The sequence below is a fragment of the Phaenicophaeus curvirostris genome, chromosome 3, assembly GCF_032191515.1.
Source record: "Phaenicophaeus curvirostris isolate KB17595 chromosome 3, BPBGC_Pcur_1.0, whole genome shotgun sequence".
NCBI classification, from domain to species: domain Eukaryota; kingdom Metazoa; phylum Chordata; class Aves; order Cuculiformes; family Cuculidae; genus Phaenicophaeus; species Phaenicophaeus curvirostris.
In genome coordinates, this window is record NC_091394.1 from 64,527,326 (window position 1) to 64,547,431 (window position 20,106).

The window sequence follows — 20,106 nt, forward strand, 5'->3', positions numbered from 1 at the left end:
TGCAGCTTGATTTCACTTCAGGGATCATCTGTGAATTGCATTTTTTGGCCAGTGTAACCCAAGAATCCACTCTTCCCTTTCCTTGATAGAGGATGTTTTCTCTGCTACTGCATTTCTTCTAACTATTAAGGTGTCTCCCACTGGGTCTGCTTAAATCTCAGCAGTGAAAGGGGGAGAAAATGCATTCCTCACATGAGAAAATCTCACTGCTACTTTACAGACTGATAATAGTATGCAGGACCGTGTAGCATTCTCACACTGAGGCGTGGAACAGTCCTCTCTACACTACTGAACTGCTGGGCTGCCTAGATTAGTCCTGTGAATTTAAGCCTGGTTTGCCACTGCTGCATTGTTGCTAAGATGAGATTTCCAGGATAGTTTCTACAGCAAGAATTGCTTCAGAGTGACCAGCCAGGGACGGAGGTGGAGTACAGCAACAAAGATCCCACTGTAGGGCAGGCAGAGGGTGCTGTGATACTCTCCCCAGGTGCCAGCACCCAACCCCAGGCACCTTGAAGAAACTTGCTTTTCAGAAAAGAGCAAGCCTTATTAAAGTCAAGCCTTATTAAAGACCAGAGCTGTTGGTCTGAGTCTCCTCATGTGCCCAAGGCCCTGCGCTATGTGCATTGAGACCAGCCAGAAGGGAAGATGTGCAAGGATGTGAGGAGAAGAAGGGGAATAAAGGCGGTGGTGACTTGTGTCTGTAGCGGTGAAACAAACCCCAGTCATTGCTGCAGAGGCACACAGGAAACTGGAGACCTCATGAAATGTCTTTCTGAAGCAAGGGACAGCCAGTCAGGGCTCTTCTGGTGAACAATCTTGCATTTAATGGACAGTTTGGCACTGATCAATATTTGTGGCATTATCTTCAATTCACTAAGCTCCTTGCTGCTTTTTTCCTTCCCTCGGTGGTTAACCACCTCCCTCTCCCACGAGCCCCCTGGGGAGCGCAGCCGGACAGGGGATGGAGAGGCAGGGGGATGGGGTTCAGGCATTTGAAGAGCAGGGATCTTCAGGGAGATGCCGGAGGCAGCAGATGTCGGTGGTCAGGCCTTTTGTTCCCTGCACTCCCCAGCCTGAGCTCTGGGACCACCTTTTTGTTTTTGTCTCGCCGTTGTCATTCACCAAGGGGGGGCTTTTCAGGAGTTATCCTCACGCACACTCATCTCTCTCCCCACTGTCCCAACAAAACCACCGAGATTACTCTCATCCTCTGGTTTCTATTTAGGTCACTTTCCATTTAACACTTAAAACCCCCTGACACAGTTAACGCCAAGGAATTAAAATCGGCTGGTGTCTTACACAGCCTTACTCAACTTGCTCCTCTCCTTGGCAGAACCATTTTTAAACCTAATAAGGAGAAAGAAGAGCCAGGGTGTGCATCAGGTACAGTCTCTGTTCTTCTTTGCCTTGGCTTCTGGAGTGCACAGAGAATGACCGTCCAGCCAGGGAAGCCACGCTGCAGCCACCAGTAAAGCCAAACTAAGTGAGAGATTTGGGTGCATATTGCACATAGTGTATTACTATAGTTACTGTCATGGAAAAAAATGCTTCTGTCCCATATCTGATGATGGCAGGGAATGGGAGGGTTGGATCTAATGCAGCATGCAGAGCTACAGCCTGGACCCTGAAAGCTTCAAGTATAGAATCATAGAATCATAGATTAACCAGGTTGGAAGAGACCCACGGGATCATCGAGTGCAACCATTCCTATCAAACACTAAACCATGCCCCTCAGCACCTCGTCTACCCGTGCCTTAAACACCTCCAGGGAAGGTGAATCAACCACCTCCCTGGGCAGCCTGTTCCAGTGCCCAATGTCCTGCTTTGTGCAGCCTCAGCTCAGAAACGACTACCAGGAGCACAAAATACCTTGGTTTCTGTTCAGGAGGAACCCAGCAGCTGAGGCATCCCAGTGAAAGCATCAAGCTTTTACAGTTGGCTTGGGCACAGATTTTTTCCCTTCAATTGAATTTAACAGTACAGCCTCCGTGCAAGGGGCTTTCTGTGCCATGCAGTCATCATGGGAACCTGCCATGTGAAAAAAGCGTGCACGCTCTCTCCCTCTCCTCCCTTTTTATCTATGTGTGCAAATATCTGAAACCCCCACTTAGCTGGCCAGAGCTGCTCATTCACTGGGCTGCTGGCAGTATGGCCATGGAAGGTACGAGTAACCATGAAAATTCCAAGGGAGGGAAACATCACCACATGTACACTGCATGACAAACAGGGGTATTCCCTATTCTAAATCTAATCTCTTAAAACCCTGTCCAGCAAGGACAGCAGTGTTTGCACTGACGACTACCAAATCCTCCTTGCAGGAGGCTAAAATCTGCCTCAGTTTGTCCTCCCTTCCTGCTCCCTGCTGCTTTATTTCTCCCTATCCTGCAGTGAAGTGTACTGCTGGCCAAATGCCACCTCCACTGCCCCCCAGTCCCAGCACAGCTGGAACTCGCTATTCAGAGGATAGAGAAGACTATGTTAAAGGGTGGGTAGTTAAATGCCTTTTCTTAGTGCTCATTCCGAATCCATCATTTTACTTGGAAGTGGGAGTGAACTCAATCCAGAACTGAATGGCCACGGTTTCCATGAGCTATTGGGACACTTTAAAGACAAATCCATCAAGACACTGAGTGCCTTTGACTTCTAATGCAGTCAGCTGCTACCTAGCAGGACAAGGACTACAATTCCCGGTAAGACAGTGTTTTGACTCCACCATGACATACAAATAACACAAAAAACACCCTTCGTCCATGTACTAGCACCGAATACACAACTCCAATGCAGTGCGCAGAAAACAAGCTCATTAACATACACTGCAGCCTGCAATAATTTTCATCCTTTATACAAATCTCATTGTAATAGTCTTAATAATTATCACTCAAATTTACTTATACTGGTTTTTCATGTGCAAGAGACAGTATTACAGTCACAACTACAATAAAATTTCTTCACATGCTCATTTTATTACAGACAACTAATCACACAACACGGCAGAACAGAGCCAGTATTTTAGTACAAGATACTTTGGGTTACAAGTGGAAGAAAATGCACACAGCTAAAAGCACTACAAAAGATGCATCACTTAAATAACCCTCATTCACAAGAAACAAGACAAGGCCAACTATGCATCTCGTACCACTTTTAAGCCATTCCTGGTCATAACATATATTTCATAAGTAGGTAGTTGATGGTTTCATCAAACCTCAAGTTATTTATGGGACTGAACCAGCAAAGCCTTCACACACAATTCACATTTCTGTTGGTTCTGTATGCTTGGGGAAAAACACTTCCACCCAGGCAAGCTGTAACATGGTTTGTAGACATAGATACTGTGAATTCTACTTTATTTAAAGCTCACCAGTTCAGCCCTCAATATGTACAAAATTCAGCCTGCTGTATTACAGGACTCTGATATTAAAATAAGCAAAATTTATTAAAATATATTTTCACAAAGACAACAATGAGGACAGAGCAATTTAATGTACCATAAACCATATAAAATTAGTGCAAATCAATAGATATTTACAGATACAGTATCTGTGTGATATAACTAAATGCATGGGTAACTTTTTTTGTTTAACACTGCATTTAAAGGGATCGTCAAGTTTGGCACCAAATAAAAATGTTCATTTCTGATATTAAAGTGAAAAGTCCTTGATAAGCCTAGGTGATGTAGGATATAAGAGAGCCTCTTCATCCCAGTAACATCAAATCATCTGTGTTATCAGCCAGCTCCAGCAAGGGCTTCTGTTGTCCCTCCTGGATGTAACACAGCCCCACCAACAAGGAGCCCCTCATAACTGCGCAGCCCCTGCAGATTGTGCTGGCCACTCGGTGTAAGAGGCTTTTGCACTGGATACAGCACTGCCTAAACTCAGTGGTACTTCAGCACAGGTTCCCTTGCTAAGCCTCCATCAAGTTGTCACATTGAGAAAAAAAAGGAAAAAAAGAAAAAAAAACCTAGAATTTTTATGAGCAAATACTTGTGTTTGGCTATGTTCTCAATGCCCTAGAGCTCCCCGTGTTGCAGCAGCTTAAAGAAAATTAAATACCCCTAATGCTGGTCCAGCAGTCAGTACCTCTGAGGCAGTTCACATTCAAATAGAGGGTCATGAAAAGACTTGGAATTAAGCAGAAGCAGACCCCATGTCTTGTCATGTATCCAAACAAAACAAACAGGTTAAATGGCTTTGGGAAATACACTTGGCAAAAAAATGCCTCTCAAACAAGCTTTTGTATGGACTGCACCAGGCAGTCCGTAACATTGGTGCATTAGAGACATGAAAACATTCTTCACAGTGATATTTACACACAAAAGGTTCATGGGAGGTGAGTTTCTCTCCTGCCTGTGTTTCCCATCTGTGGAAATCAGGGTAGAGGAGGAGAAGAAGGGAAAGGTGAGGAGGGTAGTGCATGTCAGATTTCACCCCAGTGTGCAAAAGGGTAACCCAGGCAAGAAACTCCTGTCTCTAACACTCAGAAACATATGCAGGAGGTCCAGACACCAGATACACCTAGAGTCACTACGAGGGTAAATGTAACGTTCTGCGACATGCACAGAACAACACATGAACTCGTGCATAGTTCAATACGCTCATGAACTGGTCCAAGATTCGTTCACGAGGCTCTTAACTAATGAGTAGCATGAATCTTCAAGTGGAAGTTGTAATCCTCCTGCTCTGGGAAGTGCTGGCCGCACACTGAGCAAGTGCAGCCCTTCTCCTTGCTGTGTGTGCGGCGCACGTGGCTGTCATGGGCTGCATGTGAGGCAAAAGCTTTGCCACAGTGCTTGCACTTGAAGGGCTTCTCTCCTGAGTGCTGGCGGATGTGAGTGCGCAGGATGCTGGATGCTGTGAATGCCTGAAAGGGCAGGGAACAGAAAGAGAGTCAAATTTGAGAGTAGCCTACTTTCACATATATAATACCCAGGTTCAGCTAACCCAGAGACTACAAGAAGCACTGTACTTCAAAAATAAGTTCTCAAATTATTTCACATCCTCAGATAAGTTAGAATAAAAAAAACCCTAAAACTTCCCAGCAACAAGGAGCCAGAAGCCATCAAATACTGCATTTAGCTATACAGCTATGGTTGAGTCCATGGAGTTAGACCGAGTCCAGGGAAAGATTTCTGACAAGAGACACCAGAAAACTTCTTCTATATGTCAAAGGATAAGAAGTCAATACTGCTCCAATTATCTCTGCAGCCCCTTAATATTTGGGAAACATAACACGAGTTTTCCTTTCAGTTCTCTTTTTTTTTTTAAGTCAAACCCTTTTGAGTTCACATACACTGGCTTGGGATTCAGCTATCAGAATTCATTCATTCAATCAGCTTAGCATCCATATTTTCAAGTCGAATTTTCCTGACATTCCAGCCTGTTTCAGCCTTTCAGGAACAGCAGCATGTGCACAATCACATTTTGTCCTCCTGATAAAGAATCCTACACTTGGGGAGAAAACACCCTCACTAAGATTTGAGCAGGAATATTACAGACTAGTCGCCCATGCTTTCACTATTTTTTCTTTTCCAGACACTTACAGGCCCCTCACTATTTGCAGACCACATACACAAAAAGATCTTCTTCAGTACAGTTATGCTGCTGAACAGTCACAAGTAAGTTTTCACAGTAAAGAACAATTCTTAGATACCTTTTCACCAGGAACCTTAGAGCACAAACAGATTTGACATCCCTGTAGAGAAGTCCCTGGAGGTCTTTATCAACAGGGCCGAAGTGTGTTTGAGGGTCAGAATGGTGATCTTGACCCAACACTCTTCCTTTAATCTCACAATGTCACCCAGATAGCGTGCAAAGAGAGAAGGAAAGCAAAGCTGCCCTGGTGCACAGCAGGGCAGAAGAGACAAAGCAAAAATTGTGACTGGGTAGGAGGAGCAGGTGAGAATGCTTTAAAATATCTCCTGGTTTCCCAGCCACAGAAATGATGGCTATGACCTAGGACAGCTGCATCCTGCAGTCTGAGGACTAAGGAATTAAACTGACCTAATGTGCAATTGTCCTAGCAAAATGGCTGGGGGCTGATCAGGCAGGTCCCACACATCCTGAGAGAGATTTGTTCACAGAGCAACCTGTAAAGCCTTGCCATCTCTCTCCTCTTGTGACTGGATGATTAAAGGATTGCATTTCATCCTCAACTTTTTCTACAGGTGTTTGGGACATGTAGTAGAGAAAAAATATAATAACTAAATGAAACTTCTAAGGTTCTTTACTATGGGACACTTCAGCTTCATGCTAGTCCAGACAGCCATAAACAAAACATCTCTCCCTACAAAATCAGGAGCACCTTACTACATGTTGATAGTGCTTCTGCATTGCACGGATACACCATAGCACCTGCAGCCCTACTGATATTTATCCAGCAGCAGCCTGTACATCCACCCTCCACCTGGGAGAGTAGTCCTGGCTCTCCCAGGGAGAGCTCACCTGAACCATCTGTCTGTGAAGAGTAGCAACAGCTGAGCATATCTTTAATCAGTGCTGTATGGCTTTATTCATGTTCTTATTGAAATAAACCTCCATGCCCAGTTGCGCATCAACTGCCCTGTTACTTCAAGGTAAGCATGCATGAAGTCTTATTATTCTGGTTTAGCTCATGGGCCAAGTGTGTTCACCACACTCCAGAAGTGGTGTCAGCAAGATCAAAATCTATTTATCTGATGAAGAAGGGGAATATTGGATCTAGCTGAATGCCTTGGATGGTATTTGAAATTATCTCAAGCTTTCCTAGGCCTTACCCCTGCAAAAGCTCTCCAAGTTGAAACAAAACACAAATTCCACAACAGATGGAGAGTAGGAGCCCAGAGATCAGGCACTGCTTGCCCTGTCACTTGAACTACTTGAGCTACACCCAGGATACATACTTATCTGGATATCAACTCAAATGGAAGATATTTTCTTCAAAGAAAGCAGAGAAGAAACAGAAACATTGAAAAGAAGGTGGAGCATGGAAAGAGCCATCCCCTAGATGTGGTGTTGAGTTAGGGAATGGAGTCAGGTATAGCTTAAAGCTTGTTTGACATAGCTAGGCCACCCTTAGCATAAGTGTAGGTTGTTGCTTTGTGACCCCAGTTAGCAAATACTATGAGTTTTTTACTTTGTAACACAAGCCAGCAACTTAGAGGCCTACCCCTCTGCAGGGGTATGATATGTACTAAGACAGTTGCCTTTGGACACATACGCATCACTATCTAGGAAACCATAAAACTAGTTGTATTAGACACAATAGGGAACTAAAATTATGTAACTTAACTGCTACCTTATCGGGATTAACCACAGGATGTATGGAGTGTTTGATAAAATCACTATATAAACTGACTGAAATTTCACCGTGGCAGAGGTGCATTTTGTAGGGTGCAGACTCTATGCTCTCCCAGCTAGCAAAAATAAAGGTACTTCAGCTTACAGTCCATCTGTGAGTCGATTCCTTTGAATCAATGTGATGCTGAGCACAGCAGAGGACAGACAGAGGGATGGGCTGGGGTGCAAATGCAAGCCAGGCTTTAGGCTTTGCCTTACCTTGCTGCAGTAGACACATTTATAGGGGCGCTCCCCGGAGTGAACCCTCATGTGTTTGTTCAGGCTGGAGGATTGAGAAAAGCTCTTCCCACACACTGAGCACTAGGGAAAAAAAAAGGAGGAGATGAAGTTAAAACGAAGCACTTGACAGCATAGCTGAAAATAAAAATTAGTTATGTGGATGATATGTCCCTGTACTTTCCTACATGTATATGTATAAATGTATCCACATACATGTATTTAAGTAGTCATGTATATGTATACACAAACACAGCAGTGATTTATGTAGCAACAATTTGAAACAGAATTCTAATCTGGTTTTAGGAAATATTTTTTTTTAAAAAAGTAAATCATACAAAATATCAAAGCTTTTCTTTGTGTGGTCAAAACAGTTTCATTAAAAACCATACTGCCTCAGAACATCAACAAAAAATATTGACTTTCAGTAGTCAAAACCTGAAAATCTGCAAAATCCACATTTTCTTCAAAATGCAAATCAGGCTCCAGTTGCTATTTTTAGTTATTGCTAGAAAGATAAAAATGTCTTAAAATTTTTTTAAAAAGGATTTCTTTCAATAACCATTTTTTAAAAAAACCTACAAGTCAGTCACAGGACTTAGGCTACAGCTGTATCTGTCAAACTGCCTCTGCCTCTCTTAGGAGTAAAACAAGCAGCACTTCATCCTCCCATCCCAGGAGCTGTGGCTTAGTGTTGTGTGCTCTGCGGTTGGCAGCAGTTCTGAAGTGATATGAAAGACACTGGTGCAGGACAATATGCATAAGCCCCAATAATTTTTTGTCCTACAATAATTTAAAGAAATTATCTTTACTAGGTCCAAAATAAACTCAGTCATAATTGATCTTGAAAGAACTTCTTTTTTTACTGACACGTTTTCCAACTTAGCTGTTTGAGTTGGTCTGTTTGCATATAAATACAACATATCCAGAATAAGTTTATCTTTCTGCTTTTCTAAATGTTTTCTTTTGCATGCATTTGAAAAAGGGAAGAATTACAGGATATTTCAAACCTCTTATAATAATTGTACTTTACATGTTACTAGATCAATATGATATGCTGTCATTGTAATATTGTTGATTTAGTTATAAAAGCTTTTTCTGAAAAATTCACATATTGCAAGATGATCTATAGAACAGGTATTTTGGAGAATTTTCAGGGCTGACAAATAGTGGAACTTGTTCTTTGCAAAAGCCCGATTTTCCACTCCCAGTGCTCCTGGTGAAAACCGGTGCTATAACAGAGGTCTTTGGAGATGAGACAACTACCTCAGCAAGGATTTGCTTCCATCAGTTCAAAATCTGCTCCGCGTTGAATGTAAAACTGTAAACTATTGTGCCCAATTGATACAGATGTCCCTCAGCTCTCAGACCAAAGAGGGGAAGTGAGGGACCTGAGACATCCTCTACTGATCATGGACAAGTGGAGCACCATTAAACACAATCTAGCCCCACAAAGTATAAGGAAACTAGCAAACCCAACATGCAAACATCCAAAGAGTCCACGAGAAATATTGTTTCTATTCAAATGCTCAGTGAGACTATGAGGTTTATTTTCCCAATATAAATGCAGTAAATTTTTTCAACCAGGCTCTGCTGCAAAACGCAGACTCTTTCTGTATAGGCAGCGGTCCCACCAGGGAAACTGGAAGAGGGGGAACCATCAGCATTTTAACTCGGCAAAAAAAAAAAAAAAAGACAGCTGGTTTAGCCCCCACTCCCGCAAAAGCCAGTAATTGTGGAGAAATTCAGGAGCAGGCTCACCTTGTGAGGTCTGTGCTTTTCGTGAACGTGAAGAATATGGATCCTCAGCCTGTCTCTTTTTTCAAAGGATCGGTTACACAGCTGACACGGAAATTTGCGGTCCCCCTGGTCCACGCAGCGAGTGTACTGGAGGTGCTTGTCCCGGTAGTACTTGTAGGCAAACACCTTGCCGCAGCGCTCACACTTAAAGCTCTCCCCGGCTTCTGTACAGCAGAAGGGAAAGTGCCACCTCTCCGTTACACCACAGCAAAAGGGGCTCATTTCAAATCTGCTTCCTCGTCAGAGCTGGTACCCAGCTGGGAATTAAAAGTCTCCGGGAGGGTAATAACAGTAAATAGATTCTGGCAACGTAATTAACAAAATACACATTGGATCTCCTAAGCATCGTACGCAAGGCTCCACTTGCCTTTCTAAGGGAGGGGAACAAACTGGAGTCCACAGCCTGACAAAATTATTTGGTTTGGCTACCGACTTCAGCAAACGCAGGATTTCGTCCTCCTGTCCCCCCACACAGCGAGCGAATGTGAAAACACAACGGGAAGTTCCACACAAAAGCGCGTACCCATACAGAAACATTGCCAGGTATTTGTCCGGAAATTTTGCCCCCTCTCCCAGAAATAAAAAATAAATAATAAATTTGCACATCTTTTCTATAGTTTTCAAAATACTATCAACAAGAACACTTTTATTTGGTTTTCTTTTGTGGTTTTGTTTTTTTTTTTTTTTACTCTTAACCGCTGAATTTAGGAACAACGCGGGATTTTTTTCCAAACATTTACACAGCCTTTTCTGCTTTTAATAACAGTAAATTTGGCTTAAGCTTTAAAACGAAATGAACAATTTACCAACTAGCTGAAGCAGGCACCTTAAGACAGCAGCTACAAATATTTCCATGCCAAATTTCTCTGCCAATTTGCCAAACGCTCCTCTCCCTCGGTGCTCCACCAAGCCGACCCATACCTCTCCCGCTCCAATTTTCTCTGAACTGGCACCAATGTGGAAGTTTAGCTTACGAGACCGTCACACTCCCTGCAACTTAGAAGCAAAACCATTCCCAGAGTAAGGGCGTTTGGCATTTCTTCTGCAAGCGTTATCAGATGGGAACGACTTCAGCCTGCTCTTTTAACGCAGAGGGCTGACTGCACGAAAAATATTAAGTCAAGAATGCGCAGTCGTAGGATAAACCAGGACCAAAACAGGAATGTCCCCCCCAAAGCCCCTCTCCTCCCCAAACAGGATCCCCCTTTCGAACAGCGGCGCTGAGGAGCTCAGCCCAGCACCACCAGATGTTTTACAATCGTCAGATTAACGATTTTCAACTCGCCGAGGAAACGCGACCTAGGAGCAAGCGGCGGGGCAGAAAAGGGGTGCCGGGGGGATGCTGCTGCTGCTGCTCTGGGGGGCTGCAGGCGAAGTTGGGGTGGCGGGGGGTGGCCCCGGGGCCACCGCCACCGGCTCACGCAGGGACTAGGAAGCGTTCGAAGCAAAACACAGCTGGAAAAAGGTGACGACCGAGTTCTTTCACCTCCCTTAATAAGAATCTAATCCCGGCCAGGCACAGGTCCGTGGGAATAAGGGACAGTGTCCCTCGAGGGATCGCTCGGCAGGCTCACCTTCGGGATGCTGCGGGGGTCTCTTCCCCTCCGGCATGCACTTCAGGCTGATGGGGATGCCCAGGAACTGCACGTAGCAGTCGCCGTACCACACCAGCAGCTCCTGTTTCGGTAAGATTTCCTTGCAGGTCTCATAAAAGATTTGCCCCTCGCACTGGATAGCCGTCAAATTCTGCTCCTCGGGGAACCTGGCACAGTTCACCAGGGACATCCAGTTGCCGGAGGCGCCCTTCCCGTCTACGAAGTGGCTCAGGAGTCCGTATTCGAAGATCTGGAGAGCAGAGAGAACCGAATCAGGTCGGACCGACCCTTCCCGCACACGTCCCGCTCGCACCAATCCCACCACCCACTCCGGGCCAAGCCCCTCTCGCGGGCTGCGGGAGAGGGGCTGCCGAAAGCCCTGCCCTGGCCCCGTTTAGGGGCTTCGAGGGGGATCCCGGCTCTGCCTTCGCTACCTCCCACATCAGCGAGTTGTCGTCGTAGGTCTTGATCTCGCTGGTGTTGACCACTTTGCCTTGGAAAGGACCGAAGCGGACTCCTTTAGGGATGGGATCCGTGCAGAAGACCCCGAGCTGCCACACGTCCCCGTAGGCCACTCGCAGCACGGCGAGCCCTGTAGGGGACAGGGCGGGCTGAGAGCCGAGCGGGGCCGGGGGGGGGCCGGGGGAGGGGGCAGAGCGGGGTCCCTTACCTTCGGGCAGCTGCAGCGAGTCCCTGTCGAGCAGCGGGGCAGAGGACGAGTCCGCAGCACCTGCACAAGAGGGACCCCCCTTCTTTAGCCCGGCACCGGCCGCAGCCCCAAGCACCCCCCGGCTCTTCCTCGGCCCGGGCTCGTGCGATACCCAAAAAGCCGGCTAATAAACTCTCCGAGACTCGTTTTAGAAAGAGAGAATCCCTTATCGGGCCTGGGCAACGTGAGGGAGTGATCTCCATCAATCACGTGCAACGAGACAAGAGCTGCTTACAGAATGTATTTCCCGCCTACAGGCACACACATAAATTTTCCCAGAAATCTTATGCATATTCTATTACTTTCCAAGGACTAATTTCAGTGTCATTATGAACTTCGCAACGGTCAAAACTCTTGCTCATTTGGAGCCGGCTCCAGCTCCCTGCGTGACCCTGCACTGGAGACAGAGAAAGGCTACAAACAGGTGACTACAGAACAAGAGACATGTGCTCGGCACAGATCATAGTTCACGTTTTCATCTTCTAAGAACGAAGATTGTCTGGAAAGACACTGCTTGAAAGAAAACACGCTATCAGGACAGCCTACCTTTCAAAAAAACCGAGATTACTTTGATAAACCTTAGCTTTACTTCAGCTTAAACCAAAAATATTCCACTTTTTGTAGCCGTAACTGCTTCTTGTATCACATAAGGCAAGAAAACCACCGGGAGAAGGAAGCCCGACGTGCCCCCGGCGATGCTCCCTGCGCCTGGGCTGCCGAGGCGCCTCCCGCCCAGCTTGGAGGGCCGACCCGCACCCCCCTCCCGGCGCAGAGCCCCTTACCCGGGCTGCCGGGGGGCAGCCGCAGCCCCGAGATGGCGTGCAGGCTCCCGGGCACCTGGCTGCTGCGGAGCGCCCCGTAGAGCACGGCGTTGAGCTCCTCCTCGGTGAAGCGGTAGCTGTAGCTTTGCCCCGCGGGCCCCGGGCTGCGGGCCGCCCTGCGCGGGGGGACCGGGGGGGGCGGCGGCGGCGGCGATGATCCCGGGGCCCCCGTCCCGCGGGGAGAGCCCTCCCGCGGCGGGAAGGGGAGCGGCGGCTTGGCGAGGAGGGGCAGGGGGAGCCCGGGGAAGGGCTCGGCGGGCAGCGGGGGCGGCTGGCTCAGGAAAGCGGGGACCCTGCTGAAGCTAAAGGAGGGAAGAGGAGGGGAGGCGGGGACCAGCCCGCCCAGGGATTTCACGGGCTGGAAGAAGTCCGGGGCCGCCTCGAAGTATCGGGCGGGAGGGAGGAAAGCGGGGTAGTAGGCGGCCAGGCTGGCGGGGCTCATCCCGAGAGCGTCTCCGCCGTCGCCGGGGACCGACTCGCCGGCAAGGGCCAGCGCCATGCCGGCTGAGGAGGGAGATGATGGGAAGCGGAGGGGCAGGGACCCGGGTACAGCGAGGGGGTGGAAGCTGGGAGATGACTGGGGAGCTGGGGGCCGGAGGTGCCGAAGCCGCCGGTCGCTGCCCTTCGCCGCCCGGCGCCGTCGGGGCGAGCGGAGCGGCCGCCCCCGCCCCCCGCGGCTATATGGGCCCGGGGAGGGGAGGCCGGGCGGGGGTGACCCGCCCTGGGGGTCGCGCAGCCCCGGGGGCGGGCGGGGGCTCTGCCCCGACGGGAGCCGCTGCCCGGGGGCGGAGCCAAGGAGCCTCCGGAGCCGCCCCTCGGCACGTCGAGGCTGGCCGCCCCACCTCCTCCGCCCCCCTGAGCCCGGAGCCGCGAGTCCGGCCCGGCTCTGCCTCTCCCAGAGCCCGGGGGGTGGGAGCGACGCTCCCCTGGATGGGCACCTAGGGCAGTAGCTGAGCGCCCTGCCTGCTCCCCGGCGGGACCGGCGGCCCCCGCGGAGTTTCGCAGGTGCTACAGGTGTGGGGTTTGCCTGTGGAAAGCCGAAATCCACCTCCCAAACGCCAGTGGCCTGAACAGGCAGCACGGCGCTCTCAGACACCGTCGGAGTCACGGGCAGCGCTGAGGTGATTTTACTTCAATTACAGCCACTGGGTGACTGGCAGGACACTGGGCTCCTCCTGGGACCTTCCAGGTTTCGTCACCACGCCTGTGGCAGGACCTGCCCGGAGTGGGACCGGGGAATACAGCCGGTCCTCGCCCTTCAAAGAGATTCTGGGTTGTCTTAGAAGAGCAACGAAGCTGGTGAAGGGGATGGAGAACAAGTCTTACGAGGAGCGGCTGAGAGAGCTGGGGTTGTTTAGCCTTGAGAAGAGGAGGCTGAGGGGAGACCTCATTGCCTCAAGCTCCGCCAGGGGAGGTTCAGGCTTGACATCAGGAAAAAAATTTTCACAGAAAGGGTCATTGGGCACTGGAACAGGCTGCCCAGGGAGGTGGTTAGTTCACCTTCCCTGGAGGTATTTAAAAGACATGTGGGTGAGGTGCTTCGGGACATGGTTTAGTGGTTGATAAGAATGGTTGGACTCGATGATCCTGGAGGTTTTTTCCAATCTAGTGGTTCTATGATCTGCAGGGTTTCATCCTGTTTCTTTGTGGGGTTTCTCCTTCTAATCTCCCTCCCAGGTGCCTACATGCTGCAATTGCTCTAAAAAAGGAGATCTAGAAGGGGCTGCAGGGGCCCAGGTTTGCACCTTAGCGTTGTAGGATGACATATCTGCTGGTTGCAGGGAGATGGAAAAATCTCTAGGCCAGGGTAAAACCCCATGGCAGGAAAGGCATGAGCAGGATGGGTTGCTGCGGAGCCTCCAGTACAGTAGCCCATTGCCTGCCAGAGTCCAGCATGGGTGATACTACACATGCAGACAGGGAGAGGAGGGACCAGCTGGGCTGTAATGCCTACTGGGAGCTTGGGACTTGCACTCGTGGGTCCTTCTCAGAGCAAGGTAGCGTAAGACATCCTGGGGTGCAGCATAGCATGAGCCAAACTGCACACAGACACAGATGGACTGGGGAATAAACACAACTAGGTACGACTCACGAAGGCTTAGGCGATATTTGAGTGGTTATGGTGTTATATAAAAAATAATCAACAGCTCCACGTGATCCTCTGTAAAACGCTGCCTTCATCCCAAAGAAGGGATGCGTTAGGCTGACTTGAAGCAGCCTCAGACAGAGAGGCGGTGGCTCCAGAGACAATCACTGACTGCACTTGACCAGAGGTGAAGCCATTCTTCCAGTCCTGATTTCATATCTGGCCTGAGTGAAATGCTCTGAAATGGACAATTTGAGAAAGAATCACCAGCTGCCTGGGGAGAACGAGGGTGTTCAGAGCACAGGACCTCAGGCACTGTAATTCCTGCCTACCAAATGCTTCGATTTGGAACCTCTCCTTATTTTTTTTTCACTCAGGACATAGACACTAAGACAGCAAACACAAGCACATAGCACTACTGAGGGAGACCCAGAACTGACCCAGGCTGCTCTCCAAGCTCCCAAGGATCCTTTCATAGTCAGCCCAGCACAATTTTGTCCCCGGACTTGAGTTTGAACATTTATATACTTTGCATTAAGTGTATTGGGCTAACTCTTCTACCTGCAACCTGTCATCCATCCTGACCTCCGTTTGTAAGGCAGAAGTACTGAATACACTAGGAATAGCCAATATCCACACAAGACTTAGGGAGGAGGTAGGAATGCAGCCTTCTGCAACTTGCTTGAGATAGTCCCTTTGTTTCAATACCCTGATTTTTTTTTGTCATCTGTCTTCTATTTTCTCTGTGTTATTCCAAAACTCTATTACTTGGAAGAGAGAATCGATGCTGTATTGCTTTAGGAAACAGTTTCAGGCAGGCTGCTTAGCATGGTTTTACTGATGCAGCACCAGTAGCACAGAAGTAGTACCAATAATAATAAAATTTACAGGAATAAGCCTTTAAGCTCTGATTGTACAGAGAGAGAATTTTGATTTGCCATTAGAAACTAAGTGTTGCTAGATAAGCTCGAATCCTCCCCCTACCTGATGTCCAGGTATCACAGCACATAAAGAGGAAAAAGGGCTTGTGGAAGAGACATGTTTGGATTGGAGATTCAGGAGAAATGAGGACAAACACAATGGGAGATTTTAAAATTCTCATCATTAGTTAAATTGTAGACATGTCCAGAAATAAAAATAGTCCTTCTAGAAGCCTTTATTGTGATTTTATGGCTTGTTACACCGTAAACACAGTATCAACCTCCCTCCCTGCACACTGAAAGATTTTAGAAGGTATTCCTTCTTCACAGTGATGTGGGGATGCATATTAAAGACAAGCACCAAGGGACATTCCTGCAGGCTGTGTGCATAGCATTCAGTCACTTAAGTGACCTATAATAGATGTTATCTGCTTGGATTGGTCCACCTTTCTTGATCAAAAAAATTGCATCCCAAGCTCTCCCATCCTCCTCTCAGTTTGGACAAAAGTTCTTCATCATTACTTTTGCTCCCAGTTTGCGGGGAGCTAAGTAAATTACTCTGGCCAGGTTCACCATGGGTCCCTCCAGTCTCCTAAGCTGTAGTAGTGTGAAGTGATAAAGTGAACTGTAGCCTGAAACCAGGGTGGGCGAGCTGTTTTTCAAGCACTGGAAGAGTGTCCCTACCTCTTCTGCACTATCCTCTCAGGAATATCTCCTAGGGAGAAATCCCTGGGTGCACCGCAGGAGCTCGAGCAACCCCCACATCCCTGGCAGCTGTACAAGGCTGGGGGTAGTCAGTTGATTGACTCCACCTTCTTCATCCTTAAATATCTCCAGACAGTGGTGGTTGAGTAGTTCATTCAGAGTGTATTCTGTATTAACTGAAATATTTAAAGCAAATTTCCTGCTGCTCTGATGAATGAGCCTGACCCCTGGCTCTCTGGTGGAAAGAGAGTCTCAGCCTCTCCGCCTCTGCAGAACCCCCTTCACTGCTGAGTGCTGCTGCCTTTAGTGCCCAACCTCATGGGAGCAGGGGGGAAACACTATGTTGAATGGCACTGAAATTGTCACCTAGCCTGTCCTCTGTGCACAAACTGTTGTTATTCATAAAGGCTGAATCTCTTAATGATCCCCAGAATGGTTCCAAGTCCTCAGGGGAAGAGAAAGTAAAAAAAATAAGTATCCCATTGGATCAGGGAGTCACCCAAGCATCGTTGGACACATGGACCTCATGCGCCACTGGCAATCATACTGGCTGACCCTGGGCTGTCCTGCGCAGCAACCGTTTGTGCACAAGTGGGATGGTACACATTTGTCTAATGACAGCAGCCATAGAAGATTCACATTTCCACTGGATACGGTATTTGGAGAATAAGATTTGTTTGCTCCCCCATAATTCACCAGTTTTCTCTCTACTACTCAGTTCTGATACTCAGCTTTATCAGCTTTAAATCTTTGCAAGTTGAGGCCATTCTTTTGCAACTGCATTTCCCTTTCTACCCCATTTTTCACAATTTTGAAAGTTCAAATTGTAGAAAGCTCAGCCTTAGTCTGATTTGTTCAGTTTCCCTCCTACTTTAGAGCAAATACCATTAATCCATTTGATAGTTGGAAGTGATCTGTTACTTAAGAGGAGATCTTATACATACTCTGATAAACCTCTCTTTTACCCTCCTCTCCCAAATTTGGATCACTAGGCCTTCAGCTTCAGCTATTTACAACTCTTATTGTTCTTCTAGTGTTCTATAAACATCTCTTTTTCACTAGTTCCAATAATCTGAGGATTTACTAGCACTGGTCCTGTCTGGGTGTCCCCATAATGCTCTAGAAATCTGCTTACAAACCTGACTCTGGTCACATTAGCAAAGGATCCGTCTCCCATTGCATCAGGAGATTACATGTACATATAAATATTACACATACGAGTAATCTCAGGAATACTCACAGGTCTCCAGATCCTGCTGGCTGCAAAACTCTTAAGGGATGCTAGAAGCAGTCACCTCCTTCACCAGCCTCAGCCCAGGACCCTCCTGCCTCGCTGCCAGAGCCCAGCCCAGTGCCCAGGAACCCGGGGCTTCTGCCCAGACTGGGGGACGCAGCTGCCGCTTTCCCGTTTGCAGCTTTGTCCAGTGGTGAAGCAGAGCACGAATCCCAGGGACATACAGACACAGGACACACACAGAGAGGACAGTGACAGGGCCAGTCACACAGACTGCCATGGACAACTCAACGCGCCCTGAACAGCGCCCAAACACAAGACCCACATAAGCTATAATACAGGCAGCCAAGTCCTCTCCTCCTGTCAGGCTGGCAGAGGTGCACGCTCACTGGTGAAAGCACATTCACGTTCACTGATGCCCTGAGTATGGGCACAGCCCCTTTGCCTGCAGCTGGTACCCCTGCCTGCATCCCCGTCCTTGCACCTGCTTCATGGGTCCTTTACTTACTGGCAGGTGCAGCTGGGTGTACCAAACATAAGCACTTGCATGCTCATCCCTGGGGCTCTCAACTTGCTGGTCCTACTCCAGTGCACACTTGCCAGATTTCACCCTTTCAAGCTTAACAACAGCCTTTTAAGATGCTTTACTTATTTTTTTTTCCCCCTGAGAGTATCTCAGGCTTCGGGTTTGTGATTCCTGTTTTACTTCTGGTGGCTGTCTCATATTAATAAAGAAATACATCCCACTGAAATTGCGGTACCTTAGGTACTCATAAAGCTTAATCCCTTCAAAGCAATCAACTGCACTTTTTTCACCTCCAAGGCAGGAATCCAGAACCAGAGACCAGAGGGAGGGAGACGAGACACATGAGGGGTCCCTCCTGCTCACAAGGTCTATCGTGAGCCCACCATGCTGGCCCAGGTCAGGGTCATTAGCAGCAGTACCAAAGGAGGCTCAGACTGGGACCTGAGATGGGGAACGGTTAACAGGGTCCATCGCACCACATCATTCTTCCACTGCTACAGTGATTTCTTTAGCAGCTGAGAGTTGCCCCAAAAGTCTGTCCCTAAGTGGCACAGACCTCAAATGTCCAGCTCTGAAGGACCATTATTCACGCAAGCTCATTTACGCTGAGGTTCTAAAGCTGGATCTTTCCAGACATATCTCTTAAAGACTTTATTAAACTGTGATTGCTTTACTCTGTTAGGTGGCAGCGAGGCAACAGACTGATTGTATCAAAAGCTGGTGTTCAGCAGCCTGTGGTTGTCCTGAGTGAAGCAGAATGTGTGAATCCAAGCCACAGCACCAGCTGCCATTGTGGAAATAAGCAACTTAGACGAGAGCAGGGGCAGCTCATGGCTACAGCTATAGGAGAGGAGAGGGAGCTGCAGAGGAACAGCTTCTGCTGATGTCAACTCTTGTGCCTGTAGACAGAGTACCTGGTGTGCACACACCTACAGAGGCTGTGCCACAGACAGGTATGAGGATGCCAGTTGTATGTACGTGTGACATGCAGGTGGCCACAGAACTGCGCAAGGCTGCTCTGGATTCTGCTTTCTTCAGTATAAGAACCAATTTATCATGAAGGTTTCACTACAATTACTGTTTCAGGAGATAGGGTAAGAGTTCAGTCAAGAGGCCCACTCAGGCTTGTAGTTAGTATCTCTGCTCCTACACTTCATAGCCAGAGGCCAAGGTAGAGGGCAGATACTCCAGCTGCTATCTTCCTTGGCCATAGCCTGACCCCAAGCCCAACACAGCACACAGCCCACCTCCCATACTGGGTACAACACATGGAGAACTGGGAAAAGCCAGTACAACAGGACATAGTTAGCTCATCGTATTTGGATTGATGCCAGTTTTGGCTGAAAGTGTTGGCAAGACTTTTCCTTTTTTTAAAAGTATTAATGAATTATAAGGGAATTAACTTTGCCTAAAGGCAAAATTCTAACAGGAAACATTTTTCCGTACCACACACAGTTTTCCTTTTCTTGTTTCTGACCTGATATTGGGAAGAAAAATCCTCCTTTCCTGATTTCCTTAATGTGGCGGCATTTTCTTCTTATCCAAGGATCACCATCATTTTGCTGAAGCCAAGAGAATTGCAGGATAAGCCTTGTTTTGGTAGGAACAGTGAAAAGTTAATGCTATTTGGAGGTCTTCAAAATAACTTTAGCTTCTGAAATTTTTAATATAGCTAGCTTTTCTCCCCCGTCCATTTCCCAGAGACAGCAGCAGGTCATTCTGATAAAACATTCTTGCAGCTGCTTTTATTATTTTTTTTTAACTAACCAGTCAAACATTTCCAGCTGTCTTAAACGAACCATTTGGCACAGCAAGGAGAACTAGGCCTTACTCTACTGAGTTCCACTTGACGACATTTCAGGTCTGTCTCTGCTGAAACTGTCATGAAAGACTCCGATTTCATCCTGACTGTGACATTAAAAAAGTGCTCCTAATGAACTGTTTGCACGTTAAGCTCTGTGACAAACATTTTCAATTAAGATAACACTATGAACATAAATGGATTTGAGAGTAACAACTAGTTGTCATATATAAAGCCTTTAACACAGGCCACCTGCTGTCTTTTTAAAACCTGCCAATTCATCTGCCCTCTAGTGTGTTAGGTTCTACATCTTACACCACCCTTCTACGGATAAATGAAGACACAACATAAACACG

At 47.6% G+C, this 20,106-nt stretch overlaps 1 protein-coding gene across 1 annotated transcript; it reads right to left on the reverse strand.

The window, feature by feature from the left end:
• Positions 1-4,635: 4,635 nt before the first annotated feature.
• Positions 4,636-12,977, reverse strand: PRDM14 (PR/SET domain 14). Its single transcript, XM_069853118.1, is given in 8 exon segments — positions 4,636-4,863; positions 7,536-7,637; positions 9,315-9,517; positions 10,928-11,198; positions 11,383-11,547; positions 11,549-11,678; positions 12,322-12,634; positions 12,740-12,977. Coding segments are annotated over 8 exon segments (1,650 nt in total).
• Between the last annotated feature and the right edge of the window lie 7,129 nt (positions 12,978-20,106).